General features: G+C 51.6%; 1 protein-coding gene across 1 annotated transcript; it reads left to right on the top strand.

Annotated features, from left to right (window-relative positions):
- Window positions 1–64: 64 nt before the first annotated feature.
- On the top strand, window positions 65–10,600 carry Sik1 (salt inducible kinase 1). Its single transcript, XM_005360290.3, has 13 exons — window positions 65–234; window positions 701–817; window positions 3,248–3,311; window positions 3,468–3,629; window positions 3,742–3,866; window positions 3,955–4,078; window positions 4,803–5,026; window positions 5,182–5,337; window positions 5,738–5,860; window positions 5,973–6,189; window positions 6,558–6,839; window positions 7,476–7,704; window positions 8,134–10,600. The coding sequence occupies exons 1-13, from the start codon at window positions 79–81 to the stop codon at window positions 8,483–8,485; spliced, it is 2,331 nt and encodes a 776-aa protein (XP_005360347.1). The 5' UTR covers window positions 65–78; the 3' UTR covers window positions 8,486–10,600.
- Window positions 10,601–16,485: the final 5,885 nt, after the last annotated feature.

Here is a 16,485-nt window from a genome sequence, read left to right on the forward strand (position 1 = left end):
GGGGGCGCTTCGGGGTCGGACCGGCGTTAGTCGGAGCTGAACGCACTTCTCACTGACCCGCAGGTGCGGCCCGAAGCCATGGTGATCATGTCGGAGTTCAGCGCGGTCCCCTCGGGCACCGGCCAGGGCCAGCAGAAGCCCCTCCGAGTGGGCTTTTACGACGTGGAACGGACTCTGGGCAAAGGCAATTTTGCGGTGGTTAAGCTGGCGCGGCACCGAGTCACCAAAACGCAGGTGCGTGCGCGTGTTGGGGGAGACTAAACCAGGGGGTGGATCCAGCCAGGGGGTGGACCCCTGTGCTGATTCAATCCTGCAGAGTTGATTGTCACAATTGTAAACGATGACAGTGTTTAGTCTGGTGAAGGAAAAAAAAGCTTTGTATTATGCTTCTGCATAATTTGTACAATTACTAGGGAGCAGCAAAGATAATGACCAACAACCCTCACCCCACCCCCGCAAAAAAAAAAAAAAGAAAAAAAGAAAATCAACCAGTAATGAGTGGCTCCAGTAAAAGCTAGATGGCAAATACAAGGGCTTTTTGAATAATGTTAGTGAACTACTTTTCTCCCAACTTCTTGTGACCTTTTGAAGACATCAAATGTTTGATAAACTCATGTTGCAAAAAAAAAAGTGCAAATGAGGTTAGTTGAAGGTTTCTTTCTAAACCGAAATACCCCCTTTTCTTTTTAAAACTCTGTAGGTTGCAATAAAAATAATTGACAAGACACGGTTAGATTCTAGCAATCTGGAGAAGATCTACCGGGAGGTCCAGCTCATGAAGCTCCTCAACCACCCGCATATCATCAAGCTCTACCAGGTGAGCCGGCTGAGCCTTGCTGCTCCGTGGTCATGTCCACGGCTTCTCCCGTGCCACACCCTGAGCCTGTGGTCCCCAAAGGTGGCCCAGGGTTTCTGCTGCCTGCTGTATGGGAACCAGGGAGTACAAAGTAAATAGCTTGACCTTCAGTTAGGCTGTTCGGCTTTATTGACGCTTAGTCTCTTGATTTGCCCTGTTGGAGTTTTATCTAGTATTGTGACTTGTTCCAGCTTTGGACGTGTGGAGGTCTGTTGATGAAGCCCTGTCACTGTGAGAATAGCCACATGTACCGTCAGGCTTAGGGCAGAAGGACAAACTTGAGTGAAACTCGAAAGTTCCGCCTTTGCAGATGATTACTAAATGTTAAAAAAGCAGCTGTTCCCTCCGCTTTTCTGTGCTGTGTCTTTGTGACGGTGGCAGCAAGCCCTCATCTCCCGTTGTTACCCACAGGCGGGGAGACACTTCAGCCCTGGGAGCTTGCCAGATAATGCCGGCTGGGACTGTGCCTCACCTATTTGTCTCTTGGTTATTTCCTGATAATCTTCCCTCACATCTTCCCTGGTGAACAAACGGCCACTTCTGCTGCCGTGAGCAATGGGTCTAGGTGTAGAGGAACCAGGCCTTGTGAGTGTTGCATGTGATTGTGCTGCTGTGCAAGTCCAGTCAGTGACTCCCAGAATCCTTGTGAGCCTGAGGTGACTACAGGGGACATGAGTGTGTAGTCGGAAAAGCTGTGTGTACCGTGCAGTAGAGGACAGAGCTGTAATTTCAGTTACCCCTGGCCGTCCTTCTCAGCACAGCGGCAGACAGTCATTGGAGATTGTGTTTGGCCTGTGGTGACAGTTCCCTCGGTGTCTCTACGCACAGAGCCCAGGGCTGTGCGCTCAGGGGTCACGATTTATTTCAATCTCCATCTTTAAGTTGTGCTTGGAGGTAAAGTTTCCTCTGCAGCCAGTGTTGGGAGAGGGGGCTGGGAAGAGGGCCTCCCCGACCTTCGGAGCAGAACGCTCTCGTCCTCCTGCCTGGAGAGGTCAACCTGTGCTGCTCCCAGCACCCTCCTCTCCTCCCTGCCTTCGGCTTGCCGGCCAGGTCAAAGCTGTAGCACTGAGGAAATGTCCAGGCGATGGATGCCAGAGTGGATATTTTCGATCCTGTCTTCAGTGACTCAGCTTTCAGGATTGGGTGGGCTGGGGAAGCCAGTGGGTCCTCTGGTCTTGATACTGATGTCTAGTGTTCCTTCAACTGGCCCAGGCCTCTCCTTCTCTCCCTTTGGTGGGGGTGGGGAGAGTTCGATTGGTTTCATTTGTTGAGATAGGGTCTTACCATGTAGTCCTCGCTGACCCAGTGCTCTCTGTCTTGACTGCCTTAGTCTCCTGAGTGCTGGGATTCCTGATGTCTGCCACTGCACTTGGTTTATTTAGGGCTTTAAAAGTTTAAAAGATGTTTGTTTTCCGTCCTCTTTTCTTCCGTTAAGAAAAGGGACAGGCAGGGCTGTGTGGAGGGAGATGACAGTTAATTTTTTAGCTGAATTGCTGTGGTTTTTAATAATACTTTTCTTGGTAAATCTATGACAAAAAGCTTCTTTAAAATAGTCTTTAAAGGAATAACAGTATGTCTTGAACCCAAAGAAATCCTTCTTCCTATCAAAGTACATTCTCTTCCCCTCCCTGAAATGTTTTTTTTTTATTAATTATTTATTTGTATTGAGACAGTTTCTCTCTGTAGACGGACTGGCCTGGAACTTGCTATGTAGTCCAGGCTGGCCTTGAGCTATGGGCAGTCCTGGCTCTGCCTCCAGAGTGCTGGGATTCCAGGTGTAATCCACCATACCTGGCTCCTCTGAAATATTGAAACCATACCACTTGCATGGGTGTTTTTTTATTCGTTTCAGAGCCAAAAATTTAGTTATGATTTGAATTCTTTTCAGTAGCATAAAGTCAGTGAATGAACTCTGAAGGTGTATGTTGACATTGACCGTTACTGTTGACACATGCCGAGCAGTGCGCTGTACAAAGAGCGATCCCCTGTAGCTTATCTGGCAAGGCCATGTTCTTAAGCTTAATGTCGTGTCAATAAAGCAAGTGGGGGTGGGATATTTGTATTGGTCACTCCGTTTGCTTTTTTTTTATTTTATTTTTTTTTTGCTTGAATGAGCAGCTGTCCATAGGGCTTCTGAAAGGGTGCCCATGGGCTTCTGCCATCAGTGGCCTCCCCAGCTCCCAGGAGGCAAGCAAGGCAAATGTTTGCCCTGTACAGAGGTACCAGGAGATGGCAGGGCAGAGAGGCTTATCATTCCTCCCTCTTTCCTTCAATGATGGAGGCGGTTTCTTGGAGAAGTCAAAGGTTGCTTGGGGTTCGGGTGCATCCATCATGGCTTCCATGCGACCCTTTTGCCCTGCTTAAGTTTTCCTTTTGTTGTTCTTGTTTCAGGTTATGGAGACGAAGGACATGCTTTACATCGTCACAGAGTTTGCAAAGAATGGAGAGATGTTCGGTGAGCTGCATTCATTTTCGCGTTAGGTGAAGGCTCCCTTCCCTCGTTCGCCTGTATCTCCGCGGCTTCTCAGTGCTGCTCAGCGCTTCCTTGCCTGGCCCCAGGTAGCGACAGACTCGGCATCTTGGGGTGTAACTTGGTTTTGTTGTTCCTCAGATTATCTGACTTCGAATGGGCACCTGAGCGAGAACGAGGCTAGGAAGAAGTTCTGGCAGATTCTGTCAGCAGTGGAGTATTGCCATAACCATCACATAGTCCACCGGGACCTCAAGACAGAGAACCTGCTGCTGGACGGCAACATGGACATCAAGCTGGCAGGCAAGACTGCGTGGCGAGGGAGGCCCTGTGGGGTCTCTGCTTCCAGGGCACCCTGCAGCCATCACACTTGCCGGTCCCAGACTGATGTAGTGCCTGTTCTTCTGCCTCACAGATTTTGGATTTGGGAATTTCTACAAGCCAGGAGAGCCCCTGTCCACGTGGTGTGGGAGCCCCCCCTATGCAGCGCCCGAAGTCTTTGAGGGAAAGGAGTATGAAGGCCCCCAGCTGGACATCTGGGTAGGAGCCTTTTTGGACTCTGCTGCCTGCTACCACATCCCTGGAGCTGGCAAGCGGGCCACCAACACGGCTATCTGGTTGTTCACAGAGCCTCGGCGTGGTGCTGTATGTCCTCGTCTGTGGCTCCCTCCCTTTTGATGGACCCAACCTGCCGACGCTGAGACAGCGGGTGCTGGAGGGCCGGTTCCGCATCCCCTTCTTCATGTCTCAAGGTGGGTGGGCATAGAGTTGGTCTCCCTGGGAGTCTTGGGTAAGCTGGGTGGTGGTTTTGGGGGAAGAGGTGGTGGGTGGGTCTTGGCAGTACACGCTCAGTGGTCTAGCAAGTCTGCTGTCAAGTTAGGAGTCAGGTCCAGGTGATCAGGCTGCAAGAGAAACTCAACCCACAGGTGCTTTCCCAGTGCCCTACTTACAGCCTGTGCAGGAAGCTCCCCATGTACCCTGCCTCCTGCAAGCCTCATCTCCGCAGGCTCCCCACCGTCAGGCCTCAGGATGCCAGCCTCTCTCACATACACAGGACTTTCTGTTTTACAAAGATTTCTAACCTCATGTGTGCCACAACAGGAGGGAGAGTCTAAATGGTTTTCTACAGGGGACATTTAAAAATGTCTTCCCTGCCGGGCGGTGGTGACACACACCTTTAATCCCAGCACTTGGGAGGCAGAGGCAGGCGGATCTCTGTGAGTTCAAGACCAGCCTGGTCTACAAGAGCTAGTTCCAGGACAGGCTCCAAAACCACAGAGAAACCCTGTCTCGAAAAACCAAAAAAAATAAAAGTAAAAAAATGTCTTCCCTGGGTCTGGCCCCCAGTTTAGTAGAACTCTTCTGTAGTGGGGAGGGGGGCTACAATGACTGGTGGATTTCTGCGGGCGTGATGAACTCATCTGTGGAAGTGGGAATGAGCCCCCGGGCTCAGCCTCCTGTCCTTCACCTCCACAGACTGTGAGACGCTCATCCGACGCATGCTGGTCGTGGATCCTGCCAAGCGCATCACCATTGCCCAGATCCGCCAGCACCGGTGGATGCAGGCTGACCCCACCCTCCTGCAGCAGGATGACCCCACCTACTCCATGCAGGGCTACACCTCCAACCTGGGCGACTACAATGAGCAGGTGCTGGGCATCATGCAGGCTCTTGGCATTGACCGGCAGAGGACAGTGGAGGTGAGCACATTGCCCTGCCCGTGCCTCCCACCCTGGAATGCGGCGGGATCAGCTTGTCCCCTTCTCTAGGGATAGGCCTGGGAATGATCTCACAGGGAAGCTACTGGCCAGTACAGCCAGAGCCTCACGCTGACCCCACTATCCTTGCTCCCCAGTCTCTGCAGAACAGCAGCTACAACCACTTCGCCGCCATTTACTACCTCCTGCTCGAGCGCCTCAAGGAGCACCGAAGCACCCAACCCTCCTCCCGGCCCAGCCCTGCACCCACCAGACAGCCCCGGCTTCGAAGCTCGGACCTCAGCAGTCTGGAGGTGAGGATGACTTCCTTCTCAGAGCCCTGCCCTTGTCCCTTTGCTTTGAGTTGTCAGAGCTCGGAATCCCTTGCTTGACAATGCACTGACTCTGGGAAGTCCCCTGGACCTCATTGCAACCCTAGTTGCAGATTATAGGAAAAGGAGGGGCTTTGGGGATTGAGGGGTGGTTATGACGGCTCCCCTCTGGGCCAGGGTTCTGGCCAGCAGGCTCTTGTTCCTAGCACCTCTTCCTGGCCACCAGCACGTGCAGTGGCCTCATAGATGACAGCCCAGAATCCTGAGCCCCAAGCCCAATCAGCTAGCATCTGACTTCTGTCAGTTGCATCTGTAAAACCAGCTCACCACCACTGAGAGTTGACCCTGGAATCACTTTCTTAAAACCCCTCCCTCCTCTCAGGTGCCTCAAGAAATTCTCCCGTGTGACCCTTTCCGGCCCTCTCTGCTGTGCCCACAGCCCCAGGCCTTGGCTCAGTCTGTCCTGCAGGCCGAGATGGACTGTGATCTCCACAGCTCCCTTCAGGTATGTGAGTGCTGGTCCACTCTTTCCTGGTGGCTGTGTCGTCCCCCCCGCCCCCCGCCCCTGTACCCCTTCTTAAAGCCTAGAAGTTACCGACTTCTCTCCCTCCTTGCAGCCCCTGTTCTTCCCTGTGGATACCAACTGCAGCGGAGGGTTCCGGCACCGTTCCGTCTCCCCCAGCAGCCTACTGGACACAGCTATCTGCGAGGAGGCCAGGCCGGGTCCCGGCCTAGAGGAGGAGCAAGAGGTCCAGGAACCCCTGCCTGGCAGCACAGGCCGGAGGCATACACTGGCTGAAGTCTCCACCCATTTCTCCCCGCTCAACCCTCCTTGTAAGTGCCCCTCAAACCGTAGTATCGGGGTGAGGGTCAAAACCATGCTGAACTCACTGGAAGTGGGTCCTTTTCCTGGCACCCTCCTCCAATTAGGTTTTAGCGACCCATGGTTCATACTTCGGCATGCCTGTACTTATCTCAGAGTGGGACACCCCTTGGCTGTCCCAGGCACTAGAGGGCAGGTGTTTGGCCTTGGGCTTCTTCCTGTCCTGGGGTCTGAGTGTCACTATTAGTCTGCCATCTGCCCGGGCACCTATGGGCCCACAGCCAGGGCCTTTGGGCTCTGGTGGTCTAGATGAGAGTCAGGATGGAGAATACCATACCACAGCCTCACTCACTAACAGGCCCTATACCCTTTCCCACAGGCATAATCGTGTCCTCCTCTGCCACAGCGAGTCCCTCGGAAGGAACCAGCTCTGATAGCTGCCTCCCCTTCTCTGCAAGTGAAGGTCCTGTGGGGCTCGGCAGTGGCTTGGCCACCCCAGGGCTGCTGGGCACCAGCTCTCCTGTCAGATTGGCCTCGCCTTTCCTGGGCTCGCATTCAGCTACCCCTGTACTTCAGGCTCAGGCTGGTCTGGGCACAGCTGTCCTACTTCCTGTCAGCTTCCAGGAGGGACGGAGGGCATCAGATACCTCACTTACTCAAGGTAAAGTCCCCACTGTGTCCATCCTCATGTCTCTGCTACTGTCCTGCAGGCCATCTCTGTCCTTAATGGAAGCTGTGTCTTACCCCCAGCCTCGGCAGGGTCATTAGTGCTCCTCAGGCAGGCTGAATGTACCACCCCAACTCTGGGCAGCTTAGGTTACAGGGTGGACTCAGACCTGACCCTGAGAGCAAGGGACAACCATTCTGGGCAACAACTCCTGTCTGACAGACCAGGGTCAAGGAAGGACCCTGACAAAGGCAGCTCCATAGCTATTTGGGTTTTTCCATGCCTCTCAGGGTCAGGGGTACCTGTGAAGTCCCCTATGTCTGTGATAGTCCAGGGAGCCCCCAGAGCCCAGTGCATTGCACGTCCCCTTCTCCATAGCATATCCAGACACACCTGTCCCATTGGGGAGGACTACAGTTCTGCCCCGGAAAACAGACTGGTCATGGGGGGATGGGTGGATGTTAGGCTCAGGAGCTGGCAGCTGCCACGCCCCATAGGAAGCTGATGCCCAGTTAGGCTTTCCTTCCCTCCTCCTCAGGGCCCTCCTTGGGGCATGGAAACTCCAGCAGGCTGAAGGCCATTGGCCGTAATCTAAGGCAGACCTCCTAACCTCTGCTTTTGTTTCTACAGGGCTGAAGGCCTTTCGGCAGCAGCTGAGGAAAAACATGAGGACCAAGGGGTTCCTGGGGCTGAACAAGATCAAAGGGTTGGCACGCCAGGTGTGTCAGTCCTCTATCCGAGCTCCCCGGGGAGGCATGAGTACCTTCCACACCCCAGCTCCAAGCTCAGGCCTGCAAGGCTGCACGGCCAGCAGTCGAGAAGGCAGGAGCCTTCTTGAAGAGGTGCTGCAGCAGCAGAGGTAGGCCTGCCGTACCATGGCTGTGCTCTTCCCTCTTAGGGACCCATGAAAGAAGCACCCTCACTTCCCTGTGTGCCAAGATGTCCCCCATCATGTGGTTTCTTAATGAGGTCTCTGCAGCCTGACACCTTGTCAAGGATAGAGCCAGGAAGGGCAGCGGGCAGGTTTAGTAATAACCCTTTGTGGGTGGAGGACATTGGTGACCAAGACTGCCCTGTTGAGCTGGCATCTCTGAGTTGCCACAACAGCTAAGACTTAGGGCAGGATGGCTCAGGCATGTGTCATGTTGCACACAGAGCTCTGTGAGACATTGTCTACCAAGAGCAGCCCTGAGGTGGGTGGGACCCACCTGGGCAGTGTGGAAACCTGAGTGTTTCTGGGCAGAGCCAACAGAGTAACCTCTTTCCTCCCCGTCTGTCTGTTCCTCAGGCTGCTCCAGTTACAGCACCACTCGGTCACCTCATCTGGCTGCCAGCCGGGCCCCCAGCCATCCCCTGTCCCATGCATGCTCACTCCCTGTGACGGCCTCCTCATGTCCGGGATTCCGCTGCTGCCGGCACCCCTCCTCCAGGCTGGCATGTCCCCGGTGGCCTCAGCTGCGCAGCTTCTGGATACCCACCTGCACATCAGTGCTGGCCCAGTGGCTCTGCCCACGGGGCCCCTCCCACAGTGCCTCACCAGGCTGGCTCCGAGCTGTGACCCTGCTGGGCTGCCACAGGGGGACTGTGAGATGGAGGACCTGACCTCTAGCCAGCGGGGGACATTTGTCTTGGTACAGTGAGGGTGGCGTTGCCACAGCCCCCCATGGCCCATTGACTCTTCCAAGCAATAATTTCAGAGTATGTGAAGGTGGTTTCGGACTCAAAGCCAAGAACTTTCTAGAAGTGAAACAAGCAATATGTTTGGTGTATGGGCTTTTTAGGATTTTTTTGTTTTGTTTTGTTTTGTTTTTCCTTGCACTGAGTGACCTCAATGAGTAGGGACTGAAACTTTCTGAAGAAATAATAATTGAGGGTGTGTCATATGGGCGGGTGGATGGGAGGGGAAGTGGGTTGAGGGAAGAGGCCCATGCGGCTGGGGTGAAGGAGAAGAGAGGGGCCACACTGCTCAGGGACCTACACTCCTGTTCCCAGCTCATCGTCAGGTGATGAGTGCGGACGTCCCTGTAGGGAGCAGCACCCGGTGTGGCACCTGTCTGTGTGTTGGTTGGCGTCGTTCTGGGTTTGGGTTCACAGCTCTCCACTTCTGAAATGCTCACGCTTTAACAAAACTGTGAACTTGCTGCTCTCTGTGTGGGTTTGCAAACAGCCAGAACCGGCCTAGGGGAAGACCGAGTGCATTGTCGGGATTTCCCTGTCGGCCAGAGGACGACCTTGTCGTGTTTTTGCTTGAGTGTTGTAGCCGCTCGAGTCAGTTTGCTAGGCCTAGTAGAGGAAACCACAAAGGACTGGAAAGGGTGAGGACCCGCGGGTGGGCACTTTGTCCCACGGTCACTTGGCCCAGAACCCCTCACACTGCAAGGAAGCCAACAAGTTCCTTCCTGCTGTGTATCTCGACTCCGCTGCTAATTACCAGGTTTTTACACATTTCGTTATCAGGGTCCAACAAGAACACCTGACGGGGAAATCGTGCAATACCAAGGGGCTGTGACCAGAGGGGCCCAGGCAGTCAGCAGGCATCTTGGTTATGACCGCTTGCCCTTGGTCTGGGACCTTTCCTGTTAAAACCCTGGCACCCAGGTCTGGGCTCTGTCTGGCTTGCTTTCCAGGAAGATGAGAAGTATAGGTCAGTGTTTGTAAAGTTTCTTTTTTAAGCAAATACTGTATATGTATATAAATAGGAGACAGACACTACTTATTTTTTCTATTTTGTATACACTTTTGTGTTCCTGGCTTAAACTTCCCTTGGTCACATTAAGAATTGTCCCCATCTGCACCATGTTTGTGTTGAAGGGTTGCAGGCTGCCCACCTCCAGCACAGGGTAGAGATGTCAGGGAAGGGGTGACCCTGCCTGACCAGTGCTGGTCTACCTCGGCAGGAAGACCCAGGCACAGTTCTGCCACCCAAAAGCCTCTGGAAGGAGCCAGGGATGTCACCCCTTCCTCCTCACCCTGCATCAGGCATCTGTCCCTCTGCCTCCCAGGTGACTTCCACTATGGCAATCTCACCACCGCAGTATTAACCTGAGGTCGTTGAGGGAGAGGGAAGGAGGCACTTTTTAAAAGCCAAAGATTGACCAAGTTACCTGAGGCCAGGAAGAGGCTGCACACAACCTGATGTCACAGCATGGTCTTCCCTGTCGGCCCTGTGGCCCATCTTGTACCATTTACTCTCAAAGACAGGTGAAAGAAAGGCCATCCTTCTGGGTCAGAACTGGTGCCCTCCATAGAACAAGCCAAAAAGTGTCCCTCCTGCCGACTCACCAGATGTGTGGATTGGGGAAGCACCCAGCAGCCTGGGCAGCCAGCCCTGGTCTCCCACAGTTCCGTTCTGGATACCACAGATCAAAGGCCTGGGCACTGCTGTGTCAGAAGCGACAAGCACTTTACTTTCTGGCAGTTTTTGTGTCTTCGAGTTGCTGCCAACCCCTCTCCAGGGGACAGTCACGTCATGGTTTTAAGTTCTTGTTTTTTGGTGTGTGTGGTGTGTTTTGTAGATCCTTCACAGTCCTGGACTGTAACAGAATTGCCTATTTAAAGACACTACGTGATCTCAGATGTATATAATGGTTTTTTTTTGTTGTTGTTTTCTTTTTTTTTTTTTTACTCTGATGGAATTGTTTCATTTCTCATGTTAGTGTGAGAAACATATGCCAAATGATTAGTTGATGTATGTTTTTTTAATTTAATATTTAAATAAAATATTTGGGGGGAACCTTGACTTTCCCTTGCTTCACCTCTGGGAGTGCATTCCTTTGAGACACTGTTAGATTGGTCTGATGCCTGTTTTCTGCAGTGGGCTGAGCTGTGTTGAGACCTGCCACCGTGTCCTGTCTTAGCCCAAAGTCTGCAGTAGGCTTTTCCTTCCCATGCCCATTCCCCTCTTTGGCCCCCTTCCTTCCTCCAAATGTTCTCTGAATCCCTTTGAAAATTCTAGAAGTTTTCAGTCTTACAAGTATTTAAGAATTTCACAGGGAAACTAGTCTGAGTCTCCACTGCCTTCCAGCCTAGGACAGTGTTACACAGCAGCTCCTTTGGGTAAAGGAAGTTCTTCAATCTCTTTACTGGCGTGGAATGGAGCCCAAGTACCCGGCAGTGGGGAAGTACCATGGCGCAAACTCCATAGAAGATAACAACTGTTCCCTCCCTCTTTGGGCCTGTACCCCAAAACTGGTAGTCTCAGGTGCTTACACACCAGGGTTACAGGAGCACAGTCAGAGATCAAAGTTTAGACGCAAGCCTGGTGTCCACTTAGGGATGAATAAATGGGCAAAATGTGGTTCCTCCCCATAGCGGAGTGTTTAGCCTTCTAAGTGATGAGACCCCCTATCCTTAGTGAATCCCAAGGATGTGCCCAGGGAGATAAATGAGCCACAGCAGGCAGAGGCAATATGACTGCATTTCTGTGAAGGCCTTAGAGTAGTCAGAGAGTTTGCATAGCGGGTTAGGAGAGAGCTAGTGTCTTTAACAAGGACAGAGATTCAGCTTGGTACAATGAGATCCTTCTAGATGTGATGGCTGCACAGACATGTGCTTCAATACCACTGAACCGTGTGCTCAGAAGCAGGCTAGCACATTTCATGTTGGGTTTGTTGTGCCATAATAAAAGTATTCAAGAGAAAAGACTCAGTGAAGGGACAGTAGCGGCCAGGAAGAGCCAGAAGGGGCTGTAGCTGAGCACAGTGGGCTCAAAACAAGGATGTGCCGCTGCAGGTTATGAGAACCCAGAATCTATATCAGGACCCTCAGTTGTCTGTGAGGAGCACTGTTCCCAGGGCACAGCCCAGCCCCTCAGACTGCTAGACAGGATGGAAGGCTGCGAGGGTGCCTCCGTGGATTCCCATGAGCCTTGATGGCTCATGCTGTGTGTTTCAAATGGTTACCACATCTAGACTTGCTAAGCTAGTCATCTGTGAAGAAAGCCAACCCAGACTGAACCTCCAAGAAACGTGGGTAGGCCAGGTCCCAGCATGGGACTTGGGTTGGGAGGAATGGCAGGGCCATCTTGGCTCTGTGTGTTCTTGGTGGCGTCATCTCTGAGGCTCAGGACAGTAGGCTTGATTCAGATGTTCAGATTGACTCCATGGCATATGTAGCAGCCATGTGTTGGGGAACTTGCTTATGTGAAAAAGAGACCAACTCCAGACAGCTCTTGTTGCTGGATCTCCCTGTGTATTTGGCTTTCACATGTATTCTTGCAAAGTAGTAAACAGACATATATGTCAGTCCTGACATACATATCTCAGCTTCCCACCTAGGACATATTCTCCGAATGGGGAATGAGGATATGTATATTATGTGCCCCAGAGAAACTGGGTACAACACCATGTATGTAGCTCCTTAGGAAACGGTGTCAGCTACACTTTCCTTAGTTACTTCTTCTAGAACTTACGGTGTGCCAGGAGGAGGATGGAGAAGATAAAACATCATTTAGATCTCTCAGGTTGGAAATCAGAGCCTTGGGAAACTTCTAGAAACACACCGTGGGACCCTAGAGTTCTGTCCTGGGCTAGTTGATCTTACAACCCTTTCCAATCCCTCTGAGGAGCAGCCTTTGTTGCTGTGGGTGTGTGAGGTCCCTTGCCTGTGGAGAGGTCCCTTCCCAGCCCTGCCCAGGTCTCACTGCCAACATTTTTGCTCTGCAAATGGCCCCACCTTACCAGGGAGTTTCATAAGATGTTTACACCAGGGACGTGTTCGTTCCTGTCCTGCCACTAGAGAGGCAAAGTGGTGCTTCAACACACCCCTCACCACACAGCTGCACTTCTGAGGAATGGGGCGCATTGGGGTTCTTCAGTGCTCTTCCTCCTGATCCTTCTGGCTAGGGTCCAGGCATACCCTGGAGCAGTGGCCACCGCAGAGCAAGGGGCTGCTTCTGCCCTTGCTAATACAGCCGTGCCCTTCGGGCTCAGCACACCGTGTCTCGACGGCTAAGAATGTGGTCTTTGCTGTCACATGTCTGCCTTTGTGTCCTAGCGCCACATCTTTCCAGTCCTGTGACACGGGACAGATGACCTGGATGGGCTGTGTTATTAGTGGTTCACTCAGCCACGGTGTCACCTCTTAGGGCTGCGTGGGTTCTGACTAGCTTATGACACACACACAGCACAGTGCCTGCCTGGATGCTGTGGGCGCTAAACAAACAGTGATATCCCTAAGTGTCATCCTCAGCCAGGAAAGGACAGAACATCTCCCACCCCAAGAAGGAGAGTTGTCAACTGGCCACACAGCTCCAGGCCCACCTACCTGTCCTAACACTCACATAGAAGGTGTCAACTCTTATAGAAAGCAGGAGGCGTCCCCCAGCAGCCCCCTAGATGATCTTTGGCCGTATACAACTAGGCGTTTTTATTGCTTGACTACCGGCTGGCCGCCTCTGCAAAACCACAGGGAGGAAGGACTTCCCTTGGCGATCTTGAGGAGTGGGACCTGCTCCTTCGTATCCTAGCATGCACTAGGATGTGGGGCTGATCCAGGCGGGGCCTTCAGAACAGGAACTGAATCTGACTGAGGAGGAACTGACTGCTGGGGGCAGGAGAGAAGAACAAAACGTCTACTAGTTTTGCTTCTGGAATGAAGTGGGAGTGTCAGAGGACACACTGGTGAGGGGCTTGGCTAGTGCCACCTCAAGGAAGTATGACCTTGGTCTTACCGAGTGGGCCCTGAAGAACTTTCTAGTGGGGTTTCTTTAAGGCCTGAGAATCTGGGTTTGGCTTGTGGCTAGGGGTTGATAAGTGGGGTTGAAGTATTTCAGTTCTCCTTCCTCAGAGAACTGCTCACCCCTCTGCTTTCATTATTGTTTTCTTGCCTATTTGAATGTGATCTCTCTAAAATACTGCAAGGATTTTAAGACACTCAGGAGACACTGTGGTCAGCTCCAATGCTGGTGTCTTCCCTGTCTCCCTGGGACAGCTCCAGGACGGGCTGGAATCAGGCTCCCCAGCAGGTGCTGGACGTTTCTTTGCAATCCAGAGGAATAGATGCGTTGTCTTTTCCTTTTCTGAGACTGGATCTCATCTTGTTAAACCCGTGCTGGCCTTTAATTCCCTGTATAGTCAAGGATGACCCTGAGCTTCTGATCCTCCTGCCTCTGTGTCCCAAATGCTGGCATAACAGGCGTGAGTCACACAGTTGGCTAATACAGTACCAGGGATTGAACCAAGGCTTCATCCATGCTAGGCAAGCCCTCTAACAACAACAGAGCTTCATCTCCAGGCCCCGAAGGTACATTCTTAAAACTCTCCAGCCAGCAAAAGGTTGGGTGAAAAGCAGGAACCACCCCCAGCTTGCAGAAGGGAAGATAAGACTAAGGTTCTTCAGAAGAGGCACCCTCAAAGGGCCCCCAGAAAAAAAGGTGGAAGGAGATTTAGGCCAAACTGAGCTGCAGTCCCAAGCCCTTGTCCGGACTCATGTTCTAAGAGTTTGGACCACAGATGGCACAGTGCATGCTGCCTGCGGAAGATTCCTACTGGTGAGACCTGCTCTCCCCACCCCAGGAGCTGGAGGACCTACTTCCTGCCACTGTGGGTTGGCTGGCATTTTCTACAGAGACACGCAGTATGGCTCTCTGGGCTTGACTTTGTCCTTTGGCATCACTGAGTGGAGACTTACCCAAATGTTACACGGGTCACTAGCTCACTCCTTCAATTACCGAGTGGCATCTCTGGTGCACACACATCAGTGTGTTTACCCAGCCACCTGGCAAGGGGCACGTGGCCTATATCCAGCTTTGGGCTATTAGAAGTGATGCTGCTGTGTTTGTGTGCCAGTCTGGGTGGGGATGGTTTCATTTCTCTTGTGTGATATAGGTCAGAGGGCAACAGCTGGACGGTATGGTGTGGCGGCTGCCAACCTTACATGAAGCTGCCACACTGTCCTGCAGAGTAGCTGCGCCGGCTCACATCCCTACGTGCCGTGTACCAAGTCTTTCATCTTTAGCCATGCTGTATTGTGTCTAGGGGTAGCAACGCCTTCTTGCGATGGCATTTCGTTTCTTTTGTCACCATATAATTCAGGCTGGTCCCAAACTTAGAATCCTCCTTCCTCAGCCTCCCCATTGCTGGTATTATGCAACCACACCCAGTACCCCAGCCTCCCCGTTGCTGGAGTTGCTGGCGTGCACCACCACACATGTCCCTTTTCACTGAGGACTTTTAAAATCATGTCATGGACCAACAGTCACCCTATTTTTCAGGTTTATTTCAATTTGTTTGCTACTTTTCCTCTCTGTGGTGCTAAGGTTTGACCCCCAACCTCATGCACGCCTTGCACATCCCTTCTCTGCTACTGGGCCACACCCCTTGCCAGTTACCTGAACCCTTATTATTGAATTATTAGCATTCTTTATATATTCATCATGTAAGTCTCTTTGTTTTTATTTTTGTTTGTATTTTTGTCTGTTTTTTGTTTTTGTTTTTTTGTTTTTGGTCTTTTAAGACAAGGTTTCTCTGTGTGTAACTTTGGAGACTGTCCAGGAACTCGCTCTGTAGACCAGGCTGGCCTTGAACTCACAGCCATCCTCTGCCTCTGGAGTGCTGGGATTAAAGGCGTGAGCCACCACCGCCAGGCTGTAAGTCTCTGTTATGTGGGTTTGTGTATATAAATACATTTGTAAGAAGAGAGAGAAAACAATCTTTGAATATGGGTCTTGCCTTTCATTTGGAAAGAGTTGAAGTTTTAGTAAATTTAACTTGTACATTTTGACAAATTTTAATCCATCGTTTTTGTCCTGTGTCTCGTGCTCTTTGTATCTTGTCTGAGAAATCTGTCTACACTGATGTTTTTAGAATATATGTATTTTTTTTATTTGTAAGCCCTTTGTATCTTCATATGAATTTCAGGAACATCTTGCCAGTGTCTGTCTTGAATTTAAATGTTTGAAAAAGTGGTTTTCTTTCTTTCTTTCTTTCTTTCTTTCTTTCTTTCTTTCTTTCTTTCTTCTTTCTTTCGCTTTCTTTCATGTTTGGTGTAATTTGTCACTGGAGGCATTTCTTTGTAGGAGGCTTTAAAATTCAATTTAAGAAATACATCTGTAGCTATTCAGAGTTTCAATTTCATTTTCGAGTAAGCTGTGGGAACTGGAGGGTAGAAGGGTAGGGGCTGTGAGTTTCACCGGCTCTTATCGTATTTTCTAGGACGACACTCCTGTAAGATTTGTTTCTATGACCACCCCAAGGATAATAGTGAAAAACATTTAAAACCCACCAGAGGATGTTGTCAAAAGGGCATGGCGCCAAACTCAACAAGGTCTACCCCTCCTGACTCCAGCTGGACACAAAGGCTGGGCATTTATCCACGTGGTTTCTGGATCCTCCAGCTATAAGTAGAGTGCACACACACACACACACCTCACACTAGGCAGAACTCCAGCCCGCTCCTGCCAGTCAGGAGGCCATAGCAACAGGTGCCCAGCTGCTTGAGGACAGGCCATAGCAGGCCCAGCACAATGATGTCTGGGGAATGCCTGGAACACGTGAGCTGTGCTGTGTGTCATTATGTAGCTTGCCCCGTGACACACTTGATCTGGCTCGTGCTAAGTACATCAGTTCTGTTAGGGAAGGATAGGTCCAGGAGCTTGGGGTCTGGGCTTAGCGGTTAGGCCTCGCAGCTGAACTTTGTTCCC

This window comes from Microtus ochrogaster, linkage group LG2 (genome assembly GCF_000317375.1).
Source record: "Microtus ochrogaster isolate Prairie Vole_2 linkage group LG2, MicOch1.0, whole genome shotgun sequence".
Classification (NCBI taxonomy): Eukaryota; Metazoa; Chordata; class Mammalia; order Rodentia; family Cricetidae; genus Microtus; species Microtus ochrogaster.

Excerpts from the sequence above, each read along its gene's own strand:
- Sik1 (XM_005360290.3), top strand. The coding sequence starts at position 79 with ATGGTGATCATGTCGGAGTTCAGCGCGGTCCCCTCGGGCACCGGCCAG. Across the intron at positions 6,190-6,557 it reads CTCCCCGCTCAACCCTCCTT|GCATAATCGTGTCCTCCTCT; the intron begins GTAAGTGCCCCT and ends CCTTTCCCACAG. Across the intron at positions 6,840-7,475 it reads AGATACCTCACTTACTCAAG|GGCTGAAGGCCTTTCGGCAG; the intron begins GTAAAGTCCCCA and ends TTGTTTCTACAG.